Genomic DNA, 23,031 nt, shown 5'->3' with positions numbered 1-23,031 from the left:
ATATCACGGACGTTTCCTCAGAAAGAAACCGGATGAACATAGAAATGACAAAGTGGCCTGAGTAACATAAAAGTAAACATGTAGTAGACATACATGTGACGAGATATGTCATGAGTAATGCAAACAGGCATGAGGCATGGAAAGACAAACGTAGCCTGAGAAACGTAAGACAAACTATGGACGACACACTGTCTGAATAACGTAAACAGGCGGTAGACATAGAAGTGATGAAACGTGGCCTGAGTAACGCAAACAGGCGTGAGACATGACAAACGTAGCCTGAGAGACGAAGGACAGGCTATAGAAGACACACGGCCAGAATAACGTAAAGAGGCGATAGGCAAAAGTAATGAAACGTGGCCTGAATAACGCAAACAGGCAATGGAAAAGAAATAGAATCAATTACAATACGTGGTCGACAAGAGAAGTCTAGAGAGAAAGCGTAGCGAAAAAATGACAGGCAGATCAAACTAAATTGGTAATACATGTGCTACATGCTGAGGAAGGTGCCTAAATGACAAAATACAAACCTTGCATGGCAAAAAGGTGGCTTACGTGGCGTAAGCAGGCTGATTATTTCTGCTACAACTTGGATTAATCCTGGATACGCGACATGCACAACTGGGTATGAACCGTGAACAAAGAACAAACAACATGTCCACAAATAAATAACTACATGAGAAGGTATAGAATGCTGTATTAACTGAAAAGAACCCCCCATATAATGGGATGATAAACGCCCGAGCCAGCAGCAATTATTCCCCTGAAAACAATGGAGATGCACAGTGAATTGCTGAAATATATAAAATAATATTATAACAATTGAAGAATTGAAGCCCCTAAAGAAATACATGAGCTTCTGGCCCCCAGCTGATGAGTGTGAAGCAAGAACACAAGCAGGCGGCGGTGTGGAGCTTGAAGCTGCGCCTGCCCGTGGCCGTACCGCACACGTGACCAGGAGCCAGGCAAGATTGAGAACTGAGAGCGGTGTATCAGCAGCCTCCGGGTTACCTGTGAGCACTGCAAATCCAACCGACCCCCCTCCTCCGGATGCGGATCGCCTGAACCAGGGGAAAGAAACCCCCAGCATGAAAGTAAGTGCTTTGGTCGAGGCAGCGTCTGTTTGCAAGGACCGTGAGGGAAATCAGAGGTTCCTTGAAGGAGGACGGGTAGCAGGAGCGCTAAGAGCGCAAACTCACCTAGATCAATTCCCGATTGTGACACAGCTATCACGTAACCCTCGACAGGATCAGCCCTCAGCATGGCAGACACCCGCATGGATGGGCCTCTGCCCCTCCCGTAATTACAGGCTGAAATCAGCCTTAATATATATATTCACAAATACCTTTTATTCGTTATAATGGTTCGTTTTGTCTAGGGAGCAATCATTGGAAAAAATAAAATGGCCGTTGTCCTAATAGTACACACAAAACCTGTCCTAATATGTGTTGAGCGCAAATATTCGAATAGCGAATATTATTCGCAAATATCCCAACTTCAAGTGCTATATATTCGTTATAGCAAATATGCATATTTTTTTTCCCATCTGAACAGTAAACACATGATTAGTCCCTGCTTCTTACTTGTAGGCCAATGACTCATTGACCCACAAGCAACTTAGGCAGGGAGGAATCATGATGACTTTAGATAAGAAAAAAAATGACGAATTCTATTGTTCTGTCCATGGAGCCCTTGTGATTACTAAGGTGTTGTTAAAAGCTAAATCTGCTGGCTCGTTTTGATAAAAAAAAACTTTTATCTAACCTGTCAGTCATGTAGATAAGGTGCCCAGGGCGTTTCTCATGGTCCAAAGATGCCGCCCGCCGCCGCCGCCGTTGGTGCCCAGCTCCTCCTCCGCTCTGATCAGCGCCGCCTGAATGCGCACGCGCGCACTTCGCTCAATGAGGCTGAATCGAAAAGTCTGCACGGGCGCATCAGGCACAGGCCTGTGCGCATGCGCGGGATCTTAGAAAAGAAGGAGGGGGGACTGAGGGAGAGCCGGAGGCGTATTTCTTGACATTCAGGCGGAGCTGATCAGAGCGGAGGAGGAGCTGGGCACCAACGGCGGCGGCGGCGGGCGGCATCTTCGGACCATGAGAAATGCCCTGGGCACCTTATCTACATGACTGACAGGTTAGATAAAAGGTTTTTTTTTATCAAAACGAGCCAGCAGATTTAGCTTTTAACAACACCTTAGTAATCACAAGTAGGGATGAGCGAACTCGAACTGTATAGTTCGGGTTCGTACCGAATTTTGGGGTGTCCGTGACACGGACCCGAACCCGGACATTTTCGTAAAAGTCCGGGTTCGGGTTCGGTGTTCGTCGCTTTCTTGGCGCTTTTGTGACGCTTTCTTGGCGCTTTTTGAAAGGCTGCAAAGCAGCCAATCAACAAGCGTCATACTACTTGCCCCAAGAGGCCATCACAGCCATGCCTACTATTGGCATGGCTGTGATTGGCCAGAGCACCATGTGACCCAGCCTCTATTTAAGCTGGAGTCACATAGCGCCGCCCGTCACTCTGCTCTGATTAGCGTAGGGAGAGGTTGCGGCTGCGACAGTAGGGCGAGATTAGGCAGATTAACTCCTCCAAAGGACTTGATTAACTGATCGATCTGCAGCTGTGGATCATTGAGCTGCTGATCCTCAATTGCTCACTGTTTTTAGGCTGCACAGACCGTTTGTCAGTCTCATTTTTCTGGGGTGATCGGCGGCCATTTTGTGTCTTGTGGTGCGCCAGCACAAGCTGCGACCAAGTGCATTTAACCCTCAATGGTGTGGTTGTTTTTTGGCTAAAGCCTACATCAGGGTGAAGCTGTCACACCAAGTGCATTTAACCAGCAATAGTCTGTTCATTTTTTGGCCATATACAAAATCAGGGGCAAGCTGCGCCTGTCACCAAGTGCATTTAACCCTCAATGGTGTGGTTGTTTTTTGGCTAAAGCCTACATCAGGGTGAAGCTGTGACACCAAGTGCATTTAACCAGCAATAGTCTGTTCATTTTTTGGCCATATACAAAATCAGGGGCAAGCTGCGCCTGTCACCAAGTGCATTTAACCCTCAATGGTGTGGTTGTTTTTTGGCTAAAGCCTACATCAGGGTGAAGCTGTCACACCAAGTGCATTTAACCAGCAATAGTCTGTTCATTTTTTGGCCATATACAAAATCAGGGGCAAGCTGCGCCTGTCACCAAGTGCATTTAACCCTCAATGGTGTGGTTGTTTTTTGGCTAAAGCCTACATCAGGGTGAAGCTGTCACACCAAGTGCATTTAACCAGCAATAGTCTGTTTATTTTTTGGCCATATCCCAGTCTAATTCTGTCACTAAATCCATACCGGTCACCCAGCGCCTAAATACTAGGCCTCAAATTTATATCCAGCTAAATCTGTCCCTAGTGCTGTAGCTGGGCGAGTTATTTAGTGTCCGTTCAAGCACATTTCTTGTTCTGGGTTGAAATACAATTCCCAATTTAGCAATTTCATAATTTAGTGGTTCCTGCTATATCAGAGCTATTTGAAATCTATCCCAAAAAGGGTATATAATATTGAAGGTGCACATTGGGTCATTCAGAATAACTTCACACACACCCGCTACTGTGTATTTCCAAGTCTAATTCTGTCACTAAACCCATACCTGTCACCCAGCGCCTAAATACTAGGCCTCAAATTTAAATCCCTCTAAATCTCTCGTTACCGCTGTACTGTTGTTGCTGGGCAAGATATTTAGTGTCCGTCAAAGCACATTTTTTGTTCTGGGTTGAAGTACAATTCCCAATTTAGCAATTTCATAATTTAGTGGTTCCTGCTATATCAGAGCTATTTGGAATCTATCCCTAAAAGGGTATATAATATTGAAGGTGCACATTGGGTCATTCAGAATAACTTCACACACACCCGCTACTGTGTATTTCCAAGTCTAATTCTGTCACTAAACCCATACCTGTCACCCAGCGCCTAAATACTAGGCCTCAAATTTAAATCCCTCTAAATCTCTCGTTACCGCTGTACTGTTGTTGCTGGGCAAGATATTTAGTGTCCGTCAAAGCACATTTTTTGTTCTGGGTTGAAGTACAATTCCCAATTTAGCAATTTCATAATTTAGTGGTTTCTGCTATATCAGAGCTATTTGAAATCTATCCCTAAAAGGGTATATAATATTGAAGGTGCACATTGGGTCATTCAGAATAACTTCACACACACGCTTCTGTGCATTTCCAAGTCTAATTCTGTCACTAAATCCATACCGGTGACCCAGCGCCTAAATACTAGGCCTCAAATTTAAATCCCTCTAAATCTCTCGTTACCCACCGCTGTACTGTTGTTGCTGGGCAAGATATTTAGTGTCCGTCAAAGCACATTTTTTGTTCTGGGTTGAAGTACAATTCCCAATTTAGCAATTTCATAATTTAGTGGTTTCTGCTATATCAGAGCTATTTGAAATCTATCCCTAAAAGGGTATATAATATTGAAGGTGCACATTGGGTCATTCAGAATAACTTCACACACACGCTTCTGTGCATTTCCAAGTCTAATTCTGTCACTAAACCCATACCTGTCACCCAGCGCCTAAATACTAGGCCTCAAATTTAAATCCCTCTAAATCTCTCGTTACCGCTGTACTGTTGTTGCTGGGCAAGATATTTAGTGTCCGTCAAAGCACATTTTTTGTTCTGGGTTGAAGTACAATTCCCAATTTAGCAATTTCATAATTTAGTGGTTTCTGCTATATCAGAGCTATTTGAAATCTATCCCTAAAAGGGTATATAATATTGAAGGTGCACATTGGGTCATTCAGAATAACTTCACACACACGCTTCTGTGCATTTCCAAGTCTAATTCTGTCACTAAATCCATACCGGTGACCCAGCGCCTAAATACTAGGCCTCAAATTTAAATCCCTCTAAATCTCTCGTTACCCACCGCTGTACTGTTGTTGCTGGGCAAGATATTTAGTGTCCGTCAAAGCACATTTTTTGTTCTGGGTTGAAGTACAATTCCCAATTTAGCAATTTCATAATTTAGTGGTTTCTGCTATATCAGAGCTATTTGAAATCTATCCCTAAAAGGGTATATAATATTGAAGGTGCACATAGGGTCATTCAGAATAACTTCACACACACGCTTCTGTGCATTTCCAAGTCTAATTCTGTCACTAAATCCATACCGGTGACCCAGCGCCTAAATACTAGGCCTCAAATTTAAATCCCTCTAAATCTCTCGTTACCGCTGTCCTGTTGTAGCTGGGAAAGTTATTTAGTGCCCGTCAAAGCACATTTTTTGTTCTGGGTTGAAGTACAATTCCCAATTTAGCAATTTCATAATTTAGTGGTTCCTGCTATATCAGAGCTATTTGAAATCTATCCCAAAAAGGGTATATAATATTCAAGGTGCACATTGGGTCATTCAGAATAACTTCACACACACGCTTCTGTGCATTTCCAAGTCTAATTCTGTCACTAAATCCATACCGGTCACCCAGCGCCTAAATACTAGGCCTCAAATTTAAATCCCTCTAAATCTCTCGTTACCCACCGCTGTACTGTTGTTGCTGGGCAAGATATTTAGTGTCCGTCAAAGCACATTTTTTGTTCTGGGTTGAAGTACAATTCCCAATTTAGCAATTTCATAATTTAGTGGTTTCTGCTATATCAGAGCTATTTGAAATCTATCCCTAAAAGGGTATATAATATTGAAGGTGCACATAGGGTCATTCAGAATAACTTCACACACACGCTTCTGTGCATTTCCAAGTCTAATTCTGTCACTAAATCCATACCGGTGACCCAGCGCCTAAATACTAGGCCTCAAATTTAAATCCCTCTAAATCTCTCGTTACCGCTGTCCTGTTGTAGCTGGGAAAGTTATTTAGTGCCCGTCAAAGCACATTTTTTGTTCTGGGTTGAAGTACAATTCCCAATTTAGCAATTTCATAATTTAGTGGTTCCTGCTATATCAGAGCTATTTGAAATCTATCCCAAAAAGGGTATATAATATTCAAGGTGCACATTGGGTCATTCAGAATAACTTCACACACACGCTTCTGTGCATTTCCAAGTCTAATTCTGTCACTAAATCCATACCGGTCACCCAGCGCCTAAATACTAGGCCTCAAATTTATATCCCGCTGAATTTGAATACAATACATTGGGCCAAATAATATATTTGTTGTTGTGGTGAACCATAACAATGAGAAAAACATCTAGTAAGGGACGCGGACGTGGACATGGTCGTGGTGGTGTTAGTGGACCCTCTGGTGCTGGGAGAGGACGTGGCCGTTCTGCCACATCCACACGTCCTAGTGTACCAACTACCTCAGGTCCCAGTAGCCGCCAGAATTTACAGCGATATATGGTGGGGCCCAATGCCGTTCTAAGGATGGTAAGGCCTGAGCAGGTACAGGCATTAGTCAATTGGGTGGCCGACAGTGGATCCAGCACGTTCACATTATCTCCCACCCAGTCTTCTGCAGAAAGCGCACAGATGGCGCCTGAAAACCAACCCCATCAGTCTGTCACATCACCCCCATGCATACCAGGGAAACTGTCTCAGCCTCAAGTTATGCAGCAGTCTCTTATGCTGTTTGAAGACTCCGCTGGCAGGGTTTCCCAAGGGCATCCACCTAGCCCTTCCCCAGCGGTGAAAGACATAGAATGCACTGACGCACAACCACTTATGTTTCCTGATGATGAGGACATGGGAATACCACCTCAGCATGTCTCTGATGATGACGAAACACAGGTGCCAACTGCTGCGTCTTTCTGCAGTGTGCAGACTGAACAGGAGGTCAGGGATCAAGACTGGGTGGAAGACGATGCAGGGGACGATGAGGTCCTAGACCCCACATGGAATGAAGGTCGTGCCACTGACTTTCACAGTTCGGAGGAAGAGGCAGTGGTGAGACCGAGCCAACAGCGTAGCAAAAGAGGGAGCAGTGGGCAAAAGCAGAACACCCGCCGCCAAGAGACTCCGCCTGCTACTGACCGCCGCCATCTGGGACCGAGCACCCCAAAGGCAGCTTCAAGGAGTTCCCTGGCATGGCACTTCTTCAAACAATGTGCTGACGACAAGACCCGAGTGGTTTGCACGCTGTGCCATCAGAGCCTGAAGCGAGGCATTAACGTTCTGAACCTGAGCACAACCTGCATGACCAGGCACCTGCATGCAAAGCATGAACTGCAGTGGAGTAAACACCTTAAAACCAAGGAAGTCACTCAGGCTCCCCCTGCTACCTCTTCTGCTGCTGCCGCCTCGGCCTATTCTGCTGCTGCCGCCTCGGCCTCTTCCTCCGCCTCTGAAGGAACGTTGGCACCTGCCGCCCAGCAAACAGGGGATGTACCACCAACACCACCACCACCACCTCCGTCACCAAGCGTCTCAACCATGTCACACGCCAGCGTTCAGCTCTCCATCTCACAAACATTTGATAGAAAGCGTAAATTCCCACCTAGCCACCCTCGATCCCTGGCCCTGAATGCCAGCATTTCTAAACTACTGGCCTATGAAATGCTGTCATTTAGGCTGGTGGACACAGACAGCTTCAAACAGCTCATGTCGCTTGCTGTCCCACAGTATGTTGTTCCCAGCCGGCACTACTTCTCCAAGAGAGCCGTGCCTTCCCTGCACAACCAAGTATCCGATAAAATCAAGTGTGCACTGCGCAACGCCATCTGTAGCAAGGTCCACCTAACCACAGATACGTGGACCAGTAAGCACGGCCAGGGACGCTATATCTCCCTAACTGCACACTGGGTAAATGTAGTGGCAGCTGGGCCCCAGGCGGAGAGCTGTTTGGCGCACGTCCTGCCGCCGCCAAGGATCGCAGGGCAACATTCTTTGCCTCCTGTTGCCACCTCCTCCTTCTCGGCTTCCTCCTCCTCTTCTTCCACCTGCTCATCCAGTCAGCCACACACCTTCACCACCAACTTCAGCACAGCCCGGGGTAAACGTCAGCAGGCCATTCTGAAACTCATATGTTTGGGGGACAGGCCCCACACCGCACAGGAGTTGTGGCGGGGTATTGAACAACAGACCGACGAGTGGTTGCTGCCGGTGAGCCTCAAGCCCGGCCTGGTGGTGTGTGATAATGGGCGAAATCTCGTTGCAGCTCTGGGACTAGCCAATTTGACGCACATCCCTTGCTTGGCGCATGTGCTGAATTTGGTGGTGCAGAAGTTCATTCACAACTACCCCGACATGTCAGAGCTGCTGCATAAAGTGCGGGCCGTCTGTTCGCGCTTCCGGCGTTCACATCCTGCCGCTGCTCGCCTGTCTGCGCTACAGCGTAACTTCGGCCTTCCCGCTCACCGCCTCATATGCGACGTGCCCACCAGGTGGAACTCCACCTTGCACATGCTGGACAGACTGTGCGAGCAGCAGCAGGCCATAGTGGAGTTTCAGCTGCAGCACGCACGGGTCAGTCGCACTACAGAACAGCACCACTTCACCACCAATGACTGGGCCTCCATGCGAGACCTGTGTGCCCTGTTGCGCTGTTTCGAGTACTCCACCAACATGGCCAGTGGCGATGACACCGTTATCAGCGTTACAATACCACTTCTATGTCTCCTTGAGAAAACACTTAGGGCGATGATGGAAGAGGAGGTGGCCCAGGAGGAGGAGGAGGAGGAGGAGGAAGAGGGGTCATTTTTAGCACTTTCAGGCCAGTCTCTTCGAAGTGACTCAGAGGGAGGTTTTTGGCAACAGCAGAGGCCAGGTACAAATGTGGCCAGCCAGGGCCCACTACTGGAGGACGAGGAGGACGAGGATGAGGAGGAGGTGGAGGAGGATGAGGATGAAGCATGGTCACAGTGGGGTGGCACCCAACGCAGCTCGGGTCCATCACTGGTGCGTGGCTGGGGGGAAAGGCAGGACGATGACGATACGCCTCCCACAGAGGACAGCTTGTCCTTACCCCTGGGCAGCCTGGCACACATGAGCGACTACATGCTGCAGTGCCTGCGCAACGACAGCAGAGTTGCCCACATTTTAACCTGTGCGGACTACTGGGTTGCCACCCTGCTGGATCCACGCTACAAAGACAATGTGCCCACCTTACTTCCTGCACTGGAGCGTGATAGGAAGATGCGCGAGTACAAGCGCACGTTGGTAGACGCGCTACTGAGAGCATTCCCAAATGTCACAGGGGAACAAGTGGAAGCCCAAGGCCAAGGCAGAGGAGGAGCAAGAGGTCGCCAAGGCAGCTGTGTCACGGCCAGCTCCTCTGAGGGCAGGGTTAGCATGGCAGAGATGTGGAAAACTTTTGTCAACACGCCACAGCTAACTGCACCACCACCTGATACGCAACGTGTTAGCAGGAGGCAACATTTCACTAACATGGTGGAACAGTACGTGTGCACACCCCTCCACGTACTGACTGATGGTTCGGCCCCATTCAACTTCTGGGTCTCTAAATTGTCCACGTGGCCAGAGCTAGCCTTTTATGCCTTGGAGGTGCTGGCCTGCCCGGCAGCCAGCGTTTTGTCTGAACGTGTATTCAGCACGGCAGGGGGCGTCATTACAGACAAACGCAGCCGCCTGTCTACAGCCAATGTGGACAAGCTGACGTTCATAAAAATGAACCAGGCATGGATCCCACAGGACCTGTCCGTCCCTTGTCCAGATTAGACATTAACTACCTCCCCATAACCATATATTATTGGACTCCAGGGCACTTCCTCATTCAATCCTATTTTTATTTTCATTTTACCATTATATTGCAAGGCTACCCAAAGTTGAATGAACCTCTCCTCTGCCTGTGTGCTAGGCCTAAATATATGCCAATGGATTGTTGCAGTGGTGGCTGACGTGAAGCCTCATTCTCTGCTATGACATGCAGACTGATTCTCTGGTGACATGAAGCCAGATCCTCTGTTACGGGACCTCTCTCCTCTGCCTGGGTGCTGGGCCTAAATTTATGAAAATGGACTGTTGCAGTGGTGGGTGACGTGAAGCCTGATTCTCTGCTATGACATGCAGACTGATTCTCTGGTGACATGAAGCCAGATCCTCTGTTACGGGACCTCTCTCCTCTGCCTGGGTGCTGGGCCTAAATTTATGAAAATGGACTGTTGCAGTGGTGGGTGACGTGAAGCCTCATTCTCTGCTATGACATGCAGACTGATTCTCTGCTGACATGAAGCCAGATTGTCTGTTACGGGACCTCTCTCCTCTGCCTGGGTGCTGGGCCTGAATTTATGACAATGGACTGTTGCAGTGGTGGCTGACGTGAAGCCTGATTCTCTGCTATGATATGAAGACTGATTCTCTGCTGACATGAAGCCAGATTGTCTGTTACGGGACCTCTCTCCTCTGCCTGGGTGCCGGGGCCTAAATATCTGAGAATGGACTGTTCCAGTGGTGGGTAACGGGAAGCCAGATTCTCTGCTATGATATGAAGACTGATTCTCTGCTGACATGAAGCCAGATTGTCTGTTACGGGACCTCTCTCCTCTGCCTGGGTGCTGGGCCTAAATTTATGAAAATGGACTATTACAGTGGTGGGTGACGTGAAGCCTGATTCTCTGCTATGACATGAAGACTGATTCTCTGCTGACATGAAGCCAGATTGTCTGTTACGGGACCTCTCTCCTCTGCCTGGGTGCCGGGGCCTAAATATCTGAGAATGGACTGTTCCAGTGGTGGGTGACGGGAAGCCAGATTCTCTGCTATGGAACCTCTCTCCAATTGATTTTGGTTAATTTTTATTTATTTAATTTTTATTTTAATTAATTTCCCTATCCACATTTGTTTGCAGGGGATTTACCTACATGTTGCTGCCTTTTGCAGCCCTCTAGCCCTTTCCTGGGCTGTTTTACAGCCGTTTTAGTGCCGAAAAGTTCGGGTCCCCATTGACTTCAATGGGGTTCGGGTTCGGGACGAAGTTCGGATCGGGTTCGGATCCCGAACCCGAACATTTCCGGGATGTTCGGCCGAACTTCTCGAACCCGAACATCCAGGTGTTCGCTCAACTCTAATCACAAGGACTCCATGGACAAAACAATAGTTTTAAAAATGGGGGTTAGAAACTGGTGACAGAGTCCCTTTAAAGAAACTAATATATAGCACTATAGTGAATATATTAGTTTTTTAGAACATTTGTCTTTTTTTTATTCAGTACAGTTGTTCCGGTATACTTCTCCCCAACAAATGCCTGGTGGTTAGAATATACCATCGGATCTGAGTTTTCAGGATATGAGTGAGATCGTGAAAACTCAGATCCGATGGTATATTCTAACCACCAGGCGTTCCCATGGTGACGGGGACGCATGTCTGGGAGAAATATGCCGAAACAACTGTACAGGATAAAAAAAAATACGAATATTCTAAAAAAAATATATATTCACTATAGTGCTATATATTTGTTTTTTCGAATATTGGTCACTTTTTTCTATCTGTACAGTTGTTTCACTTCGGAATACTCCTCCCCGACAAGCGTCCCTGTCACCATGGGAACGCCTGGGGGTTAGAATATACTGTGTTCTGAATGAGATCGTGAAAACTCAGATCCTATGGTATATTCTAACCCCCAGGTGTTCCCATGGTGATGCGGACACTTGTCAGGGAGGAGTATGCCGAAGTAAAACCACTGTACAGGTAAAAAAAAAAATACGAATATTCGAAAAAACAAATATATAGCACTATATCGAATATAGTGCTATATATTCGTTTTAAGAATATTCTCAAATATTCTCAAATTTAATGAATATTCTAAAAAAAAATTGGCAATATCGCGAATACGAATATGGCCCCTGCCGCTCATGACTAGTCCTAATCATACAGCAGGACAAGTTACTTCACAGCGCTGAGCTAAAGAGCTGTCTCGTCCTCCTCTCTGCTCCACTTGTCAGGAATGATGATCCTTAAATAAAACAAGTTAGTATAACTAATAAAAGGTAATTGGGAATAGATTTATAATGAAGTAATATTTAAGTATTTCCATTTTCTTAATTTCCAGAGAACCCCTTTTAATCAGCCATGAACTTATCTGCAATGTATATGACCACATTAAGTATAGTAAAATGTTTACTATTTTTCTGTGTGTGGGACTTTTATGTGTAGGGGACGTGTGGCGGTTTTTGATGGTCAGCAAATTCTTTTAAGATGACTTCACTATTGTTATGTGGAACTAGAAGATAACTTATCAAAGATAAGCGTTTGACTTTGGTATTTTAACTATCTTGCGCTGCCGAAGGATATGACTAATGCTCCTCCCACTCTCTTGCCCTCCTCACTCCAGCTTTTCAGAGAGTTGCACGGGCAGCACAGAAATGCAATTTGCAACCAAATTTGATGCAATTAACATTTAAAAAGTTGGAAACACAAGATGTGTGACTTTTTTTTACCAAAAAAAGAGGCACAGTGAGATGATAAATCTCACCCTACATCTATTGGAATTTTATTTTAATTAGTCCGCTTTCATTGGTTCAAACACAAGATTTAATCCAAATACAGATTGTTGTAAGCACAGAAGGTAATGCTAAAATATTGTCCTTTTTCTGAATGTCTACATTTAGCTCAAACTAAGCAATGTTAATTATTATTAACTTCAAGTTATGAGAAATTGCTAATGGCATATTCATGGGAAATTAACACTTAGCTTCAATGAATGTGGGCTACATGTTTCATCACTGTACTTGTGAAGATTTATTATTCAAGTAGGAAATTATATTTTCTCTATCTTTCGTTACAATTTATAGGTCAAAATGATTAGGCAATGCTGCATATGCTCCAGGTTAAAGCTACAAAAAGGCCAAAATATCATCTGGTGACAATATAGCAATATATTCTCTTAGATAAGGGGGAGATAAAGATATGCCTGTATATTATTGTCTGGACTCTGGAGGAAAACAGGATCTCAGAGCTGACTGCTGACATTGAATGACAATTGGAGTTTATTAGATCTGGAGTGGAAATTAGAAACACTGGAGATTATATCCAGCAATTTGTATCTGTTTGTTCAGAAGTTAAAGAACCTCTACAGCACTGAATAAAATTCATAGGATTAGCATCATTAATTAAATATTTATAAGGATAGAAATGGAACAGAGGAATACGCTGTTACTCAAACCTACAGTAGAAAAGAAGCTATCTGAAGTTTAACAACTGACTGAAAATAAGTCAATGAGAAGGAACAGTCTGACGCTCACTATGGAGAGCTATTGAATTGGCTCAATAAAGGAGACACGGCTTAGGCATGAGTTATAATAACTTGAAGGTAACAGAATGGATCTTGCAGACACTGAGTCAAGAAAAGAAACGACTTGTCTAGGATTTCAGCTTGCATTACTAGACGTATCGATGCTCATAAATGAGTAAAATGACATGTGTTCCCTAACTAACAAGTACAGCAACAAATAAATATGGTTTTATCCTAATTGATGCATTTAAATATTTTATAAATTTACATTTTGCAACATTCAAGTGAAAGGCTATAGGTTATTGTTTAGCAAAATATTGTTAGCTGCCATTAATTCCTTAAAGTAGCACTCTCACAAAATGCTATTCTCTGACCTTTTAGAAAGGTAACAGATATCATCTGTAATGAAGGTAGTTTTCTTACCAGTGTCTGTATTTGTGACCTGAATTTTTAACGGTCACTAGGACCAGGCGTATTTTTGCAGCTCCTCTGACTAATAATATTAAAACTCAATTTTATTTCAATTTCTTTAAAACCAAGATATTACTTGGGAACATATTTAAAACTTCAGGAGTAACAATTTCAGGGTCGATTGCCAAGTCACCATGTACACTTCTTATACCTCTTGTACCTAGATCTGTAGGATCAACATCTTATCTCTATACAGGATAAATCACGCATTGACCTTCTTACAAAGAGGGACAAAAACAATAACAAACAAATGAAGAGAATTCCTCTAGTTACCGTCTATATGGAGGACAGTACACATGTTCGACAAATTATTTTAAAACACTGGCCTGTCTTGAAAAGTGGACATGGGGGGGATTGAAGAGTTTCTCCTTCCTCCCCTCATGTCATATAAGAGAGCCAGGAACCTTAAAGATAAATTAATTCATACTGATATAGGTCCACAAGACCTTTTTACGCTGCCCCAAATTGGGGAGTTTTCCTTGTTTAAATTGCATCAATTGCCGATATATGCAAAAGGCAGTTTCTTCCTGCACACATTGACACAGAAAAAATACCATATCAAGCATTTCTTGACATGCGAATCTTCATTTGTCGTATACATTCTTGGTGCCCATGTCAGTTACTATACGTTGGTGAGACTTCAGTTGATTCCAAAAGTAGAATTAACCAGCACTGATATACCATTCGTAAAAAACGGATGGACCTTCCAGTCCCAAAACATTTTACTGACATGGGCCACAAGGAAAGGGACCTCAAATGTATGTTGGTTGATCATATTCCCACTCCGCGTAGGGGTGGCAAAAGACATGCTTTACTTAAGAAATGCGAGATCCGATGGATTGCCAAATTAAACTCATTGAGACTTCAGGGATTAAATGTGGATTATAGGCCCTGGTTATTGTCCTGAGTGATTGTGCTTTGGATTCTGCTCGCCTGTTTCTATATGGAGTTATGTGTGGTAGTGCCCCTTGTTTATATAACAGGGTGATCTTATATATTGTTTTTATTACCTTCAGGATTATGGTGAACATTGGGCTTGTTTACATCATGAGTGAGCGATGGAAGGTCAATCTACTGAATCATGATGGGACCAGAATTATTTATCCCATAAGTCTATATACACTTTGTTTTTCAATGTATAGCAAGATTTTCTTGTGGATATAAAAATAATTAGATTCATTAGGTGATTTCTGTGTATCATTTATTTTGTATCTTACGCATGAACTTGACTATACGCGACATTGCCATGAGATACTTGTGGTGTCCAGTTGCCTTATCTACACGTTCAGGTTTCACATGTGGATAAGCCTTTGGAGCCATTGATCTCAGAGAGATTGGTGACATTTAAGATTTTCTTATGGACCTTTATAAGTTTGCCCCCAGAATCTAGAGGATGATCCCGGGTCTGCCATGTTGGATTTCCAGGAATGGTATCCGACGTACAGGGGGGATATTTTAGCCTGTGGCTCTATGATGACGGTATGAGCCACATGAGCTGAACTCCTCGTTTAGACTAGGGGGCCATTCAATAATAACCATGTTGAGTCCAATATTCAATAAGAAAAGTGGCGGTACTACCGCATATTACATATATTTTCTCTTTTCTTTATAGTAACGGTACTTCCGTCTATATAGTCACCTTTATCTTTCAGATTGATCGTTGACCCATTTGCCTTGTTTTTCACATGTGAACTGGTACCGTGCGGATCGCAATGGGACTCTACTTAGAGCCGTTGCAAGCCTGTGTATTATGTCAGCTTCATGCGTATATCTACAGTTTCTATCTCGATGATTTTACATTTTGATATGTGTGAGGTATTCCAGGAAAACTATAATGCTCCAGACATAGTAATCATACATTTGAGAACATCGAACATGCGATCATATCCTCTGATGTGTCCGCGAGACTGTGGAGTATTTGGAATCTTATATTGTCTTTCTGACGATGCGATACATTTAATCACATGATTGGAGGTGTGATCACATGGTATGATCACATGTTCCAAGGTCCTTGGACATGCGCATTCTAACGATCGGTCTGAATGGGTGATCACGTGATCGGAGTATTCAGGAAGGTCCTTTGACATGCGCAATGTAATGCCAGAGATGCCGGGACCCACGTGCATTGACCCCATCGTGCGCTCCTGTGACCCAGTTCATCACTTCACTGAAGGTACACCTGTACACTTTAGGTTTTGAAGAAGATCTACACCTGGGTTGATGATTGTCACAATTAGAGTATTTTGTGTTATATATGGTTATACTGAAACTGTCATGAGAAGGATCGACACTATATCACTGTATTCAGATCTGAGACAGGATGTGATCGTATTAGCATATGGATAATACTGTTTGTATTAATATTTTTGAATTTATTGTTCCTAATGAATGTACTTAACTTGTTGATTGTTTAATGATGTGAAGTTGCTTAAATATGTGTCACTGCTTGAGAAAAATCCCGTTGAGAGGAATGAAACGTCGCATGTCTGGTGAATAAAGCCTTTTTCTACTTTTTTACGATTTGGATGTGGTGCGGAATTCTTTATTTTTAGATAGATAGATAGATATTGGGACATCTACAAAATTAAACCTTTCTATGTCCCATTCTAAATCCATAGGCATTAGTATGGAGTTGGTCCCTCCTTTGCACCTAAAACAGCTTTCACTCTTTTGGGTTGGCTTTCTGTAAGATTTTGGAGTGTGTTTTTTGGTAATTTTGCTTATTCATCTATAAGAGCATTTGTAAGGTCAGACACTAATGTTGTATGATAGGCCCTGGCTCACATTCTCCTTTAGTTAATTCCAAAGATGTTCAATAGTGTTGAGTTCAGGACTCAGTATGGGCCAGTTATGTTCTTACACACCAAACTCACAAAGCCATGACATTTGGAATCATACAATTTCTTGGTATGCTGAAACATTAAGGTTCTCCTTCACTGGAACTAGCAGGTCTTGGCCAACCCCTGACATTTGCCAAACCAAGTCTTGCCCATCAAAATGGGTAAAGTGTGATTTATCAATCCACAGAACATGTTTCCATTGCTTCAAAGGCCAGTGGGAGCTTTAAACCGCTCCATTTGCTTGCATACAGCTGTTGGGCCATTGGTCTAATGGACCCTCAGGTCTACCATCTTTGTAGACCTATTAGGTGCCTGCCGATAGCTAAGTATAGGGTTAAAAAACATGAAAATAAAATCAAAAGTAGAAATAATTGGTATTACAAGATCTGTACTAGAGGAAAAAGCATTACTTATCCTACATGGTAAACGCTGTAAAAAAAAATCAAACATTACATACAATAAAACAATAAAAAATAAATAAAAAAAATGCACGGATTGCTATTTCAAAGAACACACTTCACTGTGCTGTTCCTACTACAACAAAAAATATAAACCAGGATAAGAGTATCAACAGTACTTGCTGCTTCAATGTTAGTATGGTCCACATTCAGGTACAAACAACTGTTAATCAAACACATGCATTTTTACTGATGACTTTCACTTCTTTAGGCAATCCTCAATCTACTATAGGTATCTGGAGAGAAAACATTCAATAGTGAAGCATTGTAACAAAAGCTATTTTTCCCTAAATTTACATTGGGTACTCAGACGATCACAAAAATTAAAAGCACACACAATCAGCCCTAACTCAAGTTTTGAACTGATTCTTCTATATGGGCTTCAATAAATTGCTTGTATCTGGATGTGCAGCATATAAACATTGAATCTGCAAGTATTCTTGATACTATCTTATCCTGTATAGATTTTCTATTGTTACAGGAGCAGTGCAGAGAAGTGTATTTTTTTTTATTTTGGCTTAAAGGGTAACAACCAACTTCTGGACTGTTTCTCCTGGTCTGCACCTATTTCATTGTGAACCATCATGAGGACTCTTTGCCATTAGTTGTGTTCAATACTAGGATTGTTCTTTTTTCCTCATTCTATTTTCAAAAAAATTCTAATGAAAGGTGATAGAAAGTCATATGTTTTCAAATGTGAACCTACCTTTTAATGCTACTTTATCATCTTAGAATGACCTATTATTTAGACTTATTTGCTTGTCTTCTGTTATTCCTTCCTACAGGAGGTGATGTCCCCTATACTACATTAGCAACAAGAATGATGATGGGAGCATGGTGGTTGTTTGCCTTAATTGTTATTTCTTCTTACACGGCAAACTTAGCGGCCTTCCTGACAGTCTCCCGCATTGAGAGCTCTATTCAGTAAGTATTTTTCATTAGACATATGTGCATCAGAATTAGACTGTAGAAAATATTAAGATGTTGTAGTAGGTGAATATTGATCCATTCATTCATCATCAACGGCTTGATTTAAAGAAAGTTACCTACAAGCTCTAAATGATCTAAAATAAAATAAAAAAATTAAAACATTACTCACCAATTAAATTATTTGCTGCTCTGAAGGTACTTCATACATCATTCACATGTTCACTGATTCTAATCACTAACCTCAGTAGTGCTTGCATGTACAACATATGTCCACTGAGGCCAATGATTGGCTGTAGCAGTCAAATAAATGATGTTTGTGATGTCATAACTTTACAACTGTTGAGGACTACTGAAGCAGTGCAGGGGATTTAAACGATTTGTCCCATCTGGTCTGTTCACTAGCCTTCCTCCGCTGCAGTACCCTTTTTTCTAAATTGGGGGCGGTTAACAACTAATTTCATTGATAGTACAGGAAAGTGGCATTCTGTTGATGCCTTAGCTTGACTATATGGATATGTTCTCATTGCAGCTACTAGCTGTTTTTATTATCATTGTCGGCAGTGCAGGATTTCTTACAGTCTTCACAATTGGCTATGGTAAGAGCGGTTGCTCCAGGATGCCTAGGAGCTGTTCAATTGACTTCTGTGATGTAACAGAGAGGTATGGGAGATGCATGCACATTTGTGCTCTTCTGTGGTTCCGGCCACCATAGCCCATTTCTTTAGTATTTAATACCATTTCCTGCTGTTAGGCAAATTTCCTGCTGGCTTATCCCTTTCCCTGTCCACGCCTACTTTTGTAGACCTGGCGTGAAGGCAAAAAAGTTGCTGATTGCGGCGCAAATAACCTTCGCGCCACAATTTGCACCAAAAATTTGCCTAATACAAGCGTATTTATGATCGTATATGACCCCTGCAGTTTCTAAAAAGAGTTAAGATTAAGTGGCACAGAGCTTTCCATGTAACAGTATTGTTATTGGGTTTTTGTCTCTATTTTTCCCCATTTACTTATAAAAGATCACAGTTTTTCATAGAGATAGTTCTACGAGTCTTCACTAATATTGTGTCTTTCAGAGAAATGTTTGGTGCTAATCATTCAAAACAGATTTCGTTATCATAGATTTCCAGGTGTTACCCTGCATGAGCATCTGTCCTTATAGCATGTAGGTTATAAAGTCATCTTAAATTAAGTGATTACTATACCACCCTATCCACTCTTAGCTAGATTGTGTCACCTTGAGGTTGCTGACCATTTTATTTGTAATTGCTGTTTTAACTTATGAATTTGTAATGCCCCCTTTTATAATGAGCGAGGCAACAAAGCCTTATCCACTGCTGTGTTTTACTCAGCTGAAATGAAGAATATTTAACAAGATGTTTTCTATTAATATAATTTATGACACAGTATTTTTTCAAAGGATGTTTTATTCAGCCGAGGAAACATTAGTTGGAAACCTCCTAAAATGAAAGAGCAAACACATTTTTCATTATAGTTTGTAGTATAAAACGAGTGTAATTAGAAGGATTGGTATTCATCAGGGACCAAAGTTATAACCAGAAGGGTTTAGTTGACAAACTGCTCCGAACAGAAACAGCATTCTTGGAAATAATTATATGGAGGCTCCTAACATTGAATAATTACAAAGCAAAGGCATTAATTAGCTGAAGGAATGATTATATTTATTTTTCACTGATTAAATTGTATCCTCAGAGAACTTAAGTTGGCAACAACAAGATATGCTTGAAGAAAAGTGATTGTATTGACAAAGCAACCAATGGAATCTGACAATAAGCAGTGCAGTTTAGAATATGTAACAAGTCAGACTAGGCATTGTAATATAGGTACACATTATTTAACCTCTTGTAAATAAAAAATGAATCGTCCTTTACAGCAACTAAGTCAGTTTCACAGATGTGTATTTTGCACGCGTGTCACAGGAATTCATTTTAAAGGGACTGTTTAATCAGACAGACAATTTAGTTGGATATAATTTGGATATGATATCAGAGCTTAAAAAGGGTTGTCCCAAGATTGACTCTTTTCACCCATCCAGAGAATGGATCAGAAGTTTTGGACCATTAGGGTTCCCAACTCTGAGACCAGCACTGATCACGGAATGGATTTTGTTTACCCTCTTTGAATGTAGTGGCTTTTTGTAACTACTATCTTTTTCATGGGCATACAAAAAAATGTCCATTAAAGTTTATAGAGAATGTAAAAAAAAAACACTTTGAGTTAGAGCCTTTAAGCGTCAGAACGCATATGCTCATGTGATATTGGTATACAGCGGACATTATTTAGCTATTCAGTAATACTGGATATTTATTTCATTCAAAGTATCTATCTATCATCATCTTCTATCATTAACAGACACTGCAACTGAAATCATCTTCTTTTACAAAATCTTGTTTTTGGGAAGTTCCAATGTTCCTGATTTTACTGAGTTTTCAAAAGCCTTTTTGTATGTCATAGCAATATATCAAAGGTTTGGATTGGTGGGGGTTTGAGTTCTGAGACTCCCACCAGTTGCTGCCACAAGGAGAAGAAACACCCACATAGCACACTCTCTTTCCTCACTGTAAGAGACAGGCTCAATAGAAGTCTATAAGTCCATCTTGATTCTTTCTCCTGCAGCAAGAAAACAAAGCATGCTATTTGAGTGCTTCTTTCAGCATTCCCCCACCAATTAAACCTTTGCTATATCATTATGGCATATCAAGTTATTTGAACTCTCAGCGATGCTCTTAGAACAGGCATGTCCAAACTGCGGCCCTCCAGCTGTTCCAAAACTACAACTCCCAGCATGCCTGGATAGCTTACAGCTATTAGAGCATGCTGGGAGTTGTAGTTTTGCAACAGCTGGAGGGCCGCAGTTTTGACATGCCTGTCTTAAATGGACCCTGCAGGCTTCCCTTTATTGAGGCTCATTTTCATCTGTAGATGTGTGACAATTGCTTGATAATCAGTTTTCTCCCTGCTCTCCATGCTCTGATTCCTGGTGATCCTGCTAGTGTTTTGTTTTTACTCAGCATCCAATCAAAACAGGGAGAGCAAAAGGAAAAGTGAAAGAGCAGCAGCCTGAACCAATAATAGAAACATGGAATGTTTTGGGAAATAAGAACCATTGGCCCATCTAGTCTGCCCAATATACTAAATACTATGGATAGCCCCAGGCCCTATCTTATATGAAGGATAGCCTTATGCCTATCCCATGCATGCTTAAACTCCTCCACTGTATTTGCAGCTACCTCTTCTACAGTAAGGCTATTCCATGCATCCACTACTCTCTCAGTAAAGTAATACTTCCTGATATACTTTTAAACCTTTGCCTCTCTAATTTAAAACTATGTCCTCTTGTAGCAGTTTTTTTGCTTTTAAATATTCTCTCCTCTTTTACCTTGTTGATTCCCTTTATGTATTTAAAAGTTTCTATTATATCCCCTCTGTCTCGTCTTTCTTCCAAGCTATACATGTTAAGGTCCTTTAATCTTTCCTGGTAAGTTTTATCCTGCAATCCATGTACTAGTTTAGTAGCTCTTCTCTGAACTCTCTCCAAAGTATCAATATCCTCCTGGAGATATGGTCTCCAGTACTGCGCACAATACTCCAAATTAGGGCTCACTAGTGCTCTGTAGAGCGGCATGAGCACCTCCCTCTTTCTACTGGTAATTCCTCTCCCTATACACCCAAGCATTCTGCTAGCATTTCCTGCTGCTCTATGACATTGTCTGCCTACCTTTAAGTCCTTCTGAAATAATGACCCCTAAATCCCTTTCCTCAGATACTGAGGTTAGGACTGTATCACTGATTTTGTTTTCTGCTCTTGGGTTTTTACACCCCAGGTGCATTATCTTGCACTTATCAACATTAAATTTTAGTTGCCAGATGTTTGACAATTCCTCTAGTTTTCCTAAATCCTTTTCTATTTGGTGTATCCATCCAGGAACATCAACCTGTTACAAATCTTTGTCATCAGCAAAAAACACACCTTACCATCGAGGCCTTTTGCAATTTCGCTGATAAAGATATTAAACAATATGGGTCCTATCACCTTTTTTCACTGACTGAGCAATTCTCTTCTGCCTGTGCTTTAGAAGCTCTTATAACTTGCTTGGCCTCTCTCTGCCTAATCTTATAAATAAAATTATAATTACTAAATGCTATCTTTTTGTTTTTAATGATTTTGGCTACTTCTGATAAGTACCACAGTAGTCTCTTCCTTTTTTTTGCTTTTACTGACAAGCAATTATCTGTTGCCTTCAATAGTGCCACTTTTAAGTAGTCCCATTTCTCCTGGACTCCATTGAAACAGTTTCAGTCTGATAGGGACTCGTATAACACTAATGTAATTTTAGAAAAGTCTGTTTTTCTAAAATTGAAAACTTTTGTTTTGTGTGGTGTGACTCATTCAGTCATTGTACTTATAGTAAACCACACTGACTGATGATCACTAGATCCCAAGCTTTCCCCTACAGTAATATCAGATACCAAATTCCTATTTGTGAATATTAAATCTAAAATGGCCTCCTTCCGGGTTGGCTCCTCAACTACTTGCTGTAGAGATGATCCCAGTAGGGAATTTAGAATATCTGTACTCCTGGCAGAACTAGCTATTTTGGTTTTCCAGTTTACATCAGGAAGATTAAAGTCTTCCACAATGATAACTTCCCCTTTCAATGTAATTTTAGCTATTTCTTCAACTAGTAGATCATCTAATTCTTTGACTTGGCTAGGTGGTCTATATATCACACCTACACGAGTCACCTTATTATTATCATCAAGCTGCAACATAACCCAAACTGACTCTAAATTGTTAACTTGTATTAGATTAGATCTTATGCTATATTCACATACAGGGCCATCCCTCCCCTTTCTTGCCTTCTCTGTCTTTCCTATATAGAGAGAACCCTGGTATTGTTATATACTAGTCATTACTCTTATTCAACCATGTCTCAGTAACAGCCACTAAATCTATATTCTCAGATGCCATTATAGACTTAAGTTCATTGATCTTATTCCCTAAACTGTGAGCATTTGTAGCCAATACTCTTAGCTTGTCATTTCTTAACTTATGTGCTACTGGCATCTTCTGGCATTGTTCCGGGGGCAGTTCACTGCTGGATTATCACTCTTTTGCCCCCCTTTCCTAGTTTAAATGCTCCTCAGCAAATACTTTGAACAGTTCACTGAGGACATT

General features: G+C 42.2%; 1 protein-coding gene across 1 annotated transcript in view; it reads left to right on the top strand.

Annotated features, from left to right (window-relative positions):
- Nucleotides 1-23,031, top strand: part of GRID2 (glutamate ionotropic receptor delta type subunit 2) — a 1,539,079-nt gene that overhangs the window by 1,282,525 nt on the left and 233,523 nt on the right. The window contains exon 12 of the mRNA XM_044302725.1: nt 17,690-17,828. Coding sequence (XP_044158660.1) covers nt 17,690-17,828 — 139 coding nt within the window. The remainder of the gene's footprint in view (nt 1-17,689; nt 17,829-23,031) is intronic.

This window comes from Bufo gargarizans, chromosome 1, assembly GCF_014858855.1.
Source record: "Bufo gargarizans isolate SCDJY-AF-19 chromosome 1, ASM1485885v1, whole genome shotgun sequence".
NCBI lineage: Eukaryota > Metazoa > Chordata > Amphibia > Anura > Bufonidae > Bufo > Bufo gargarizans.
Note: the sequence above shows the minus strand (reverse complement) of the source record. Positions and strands in the feature narration are given on the sequence as shown.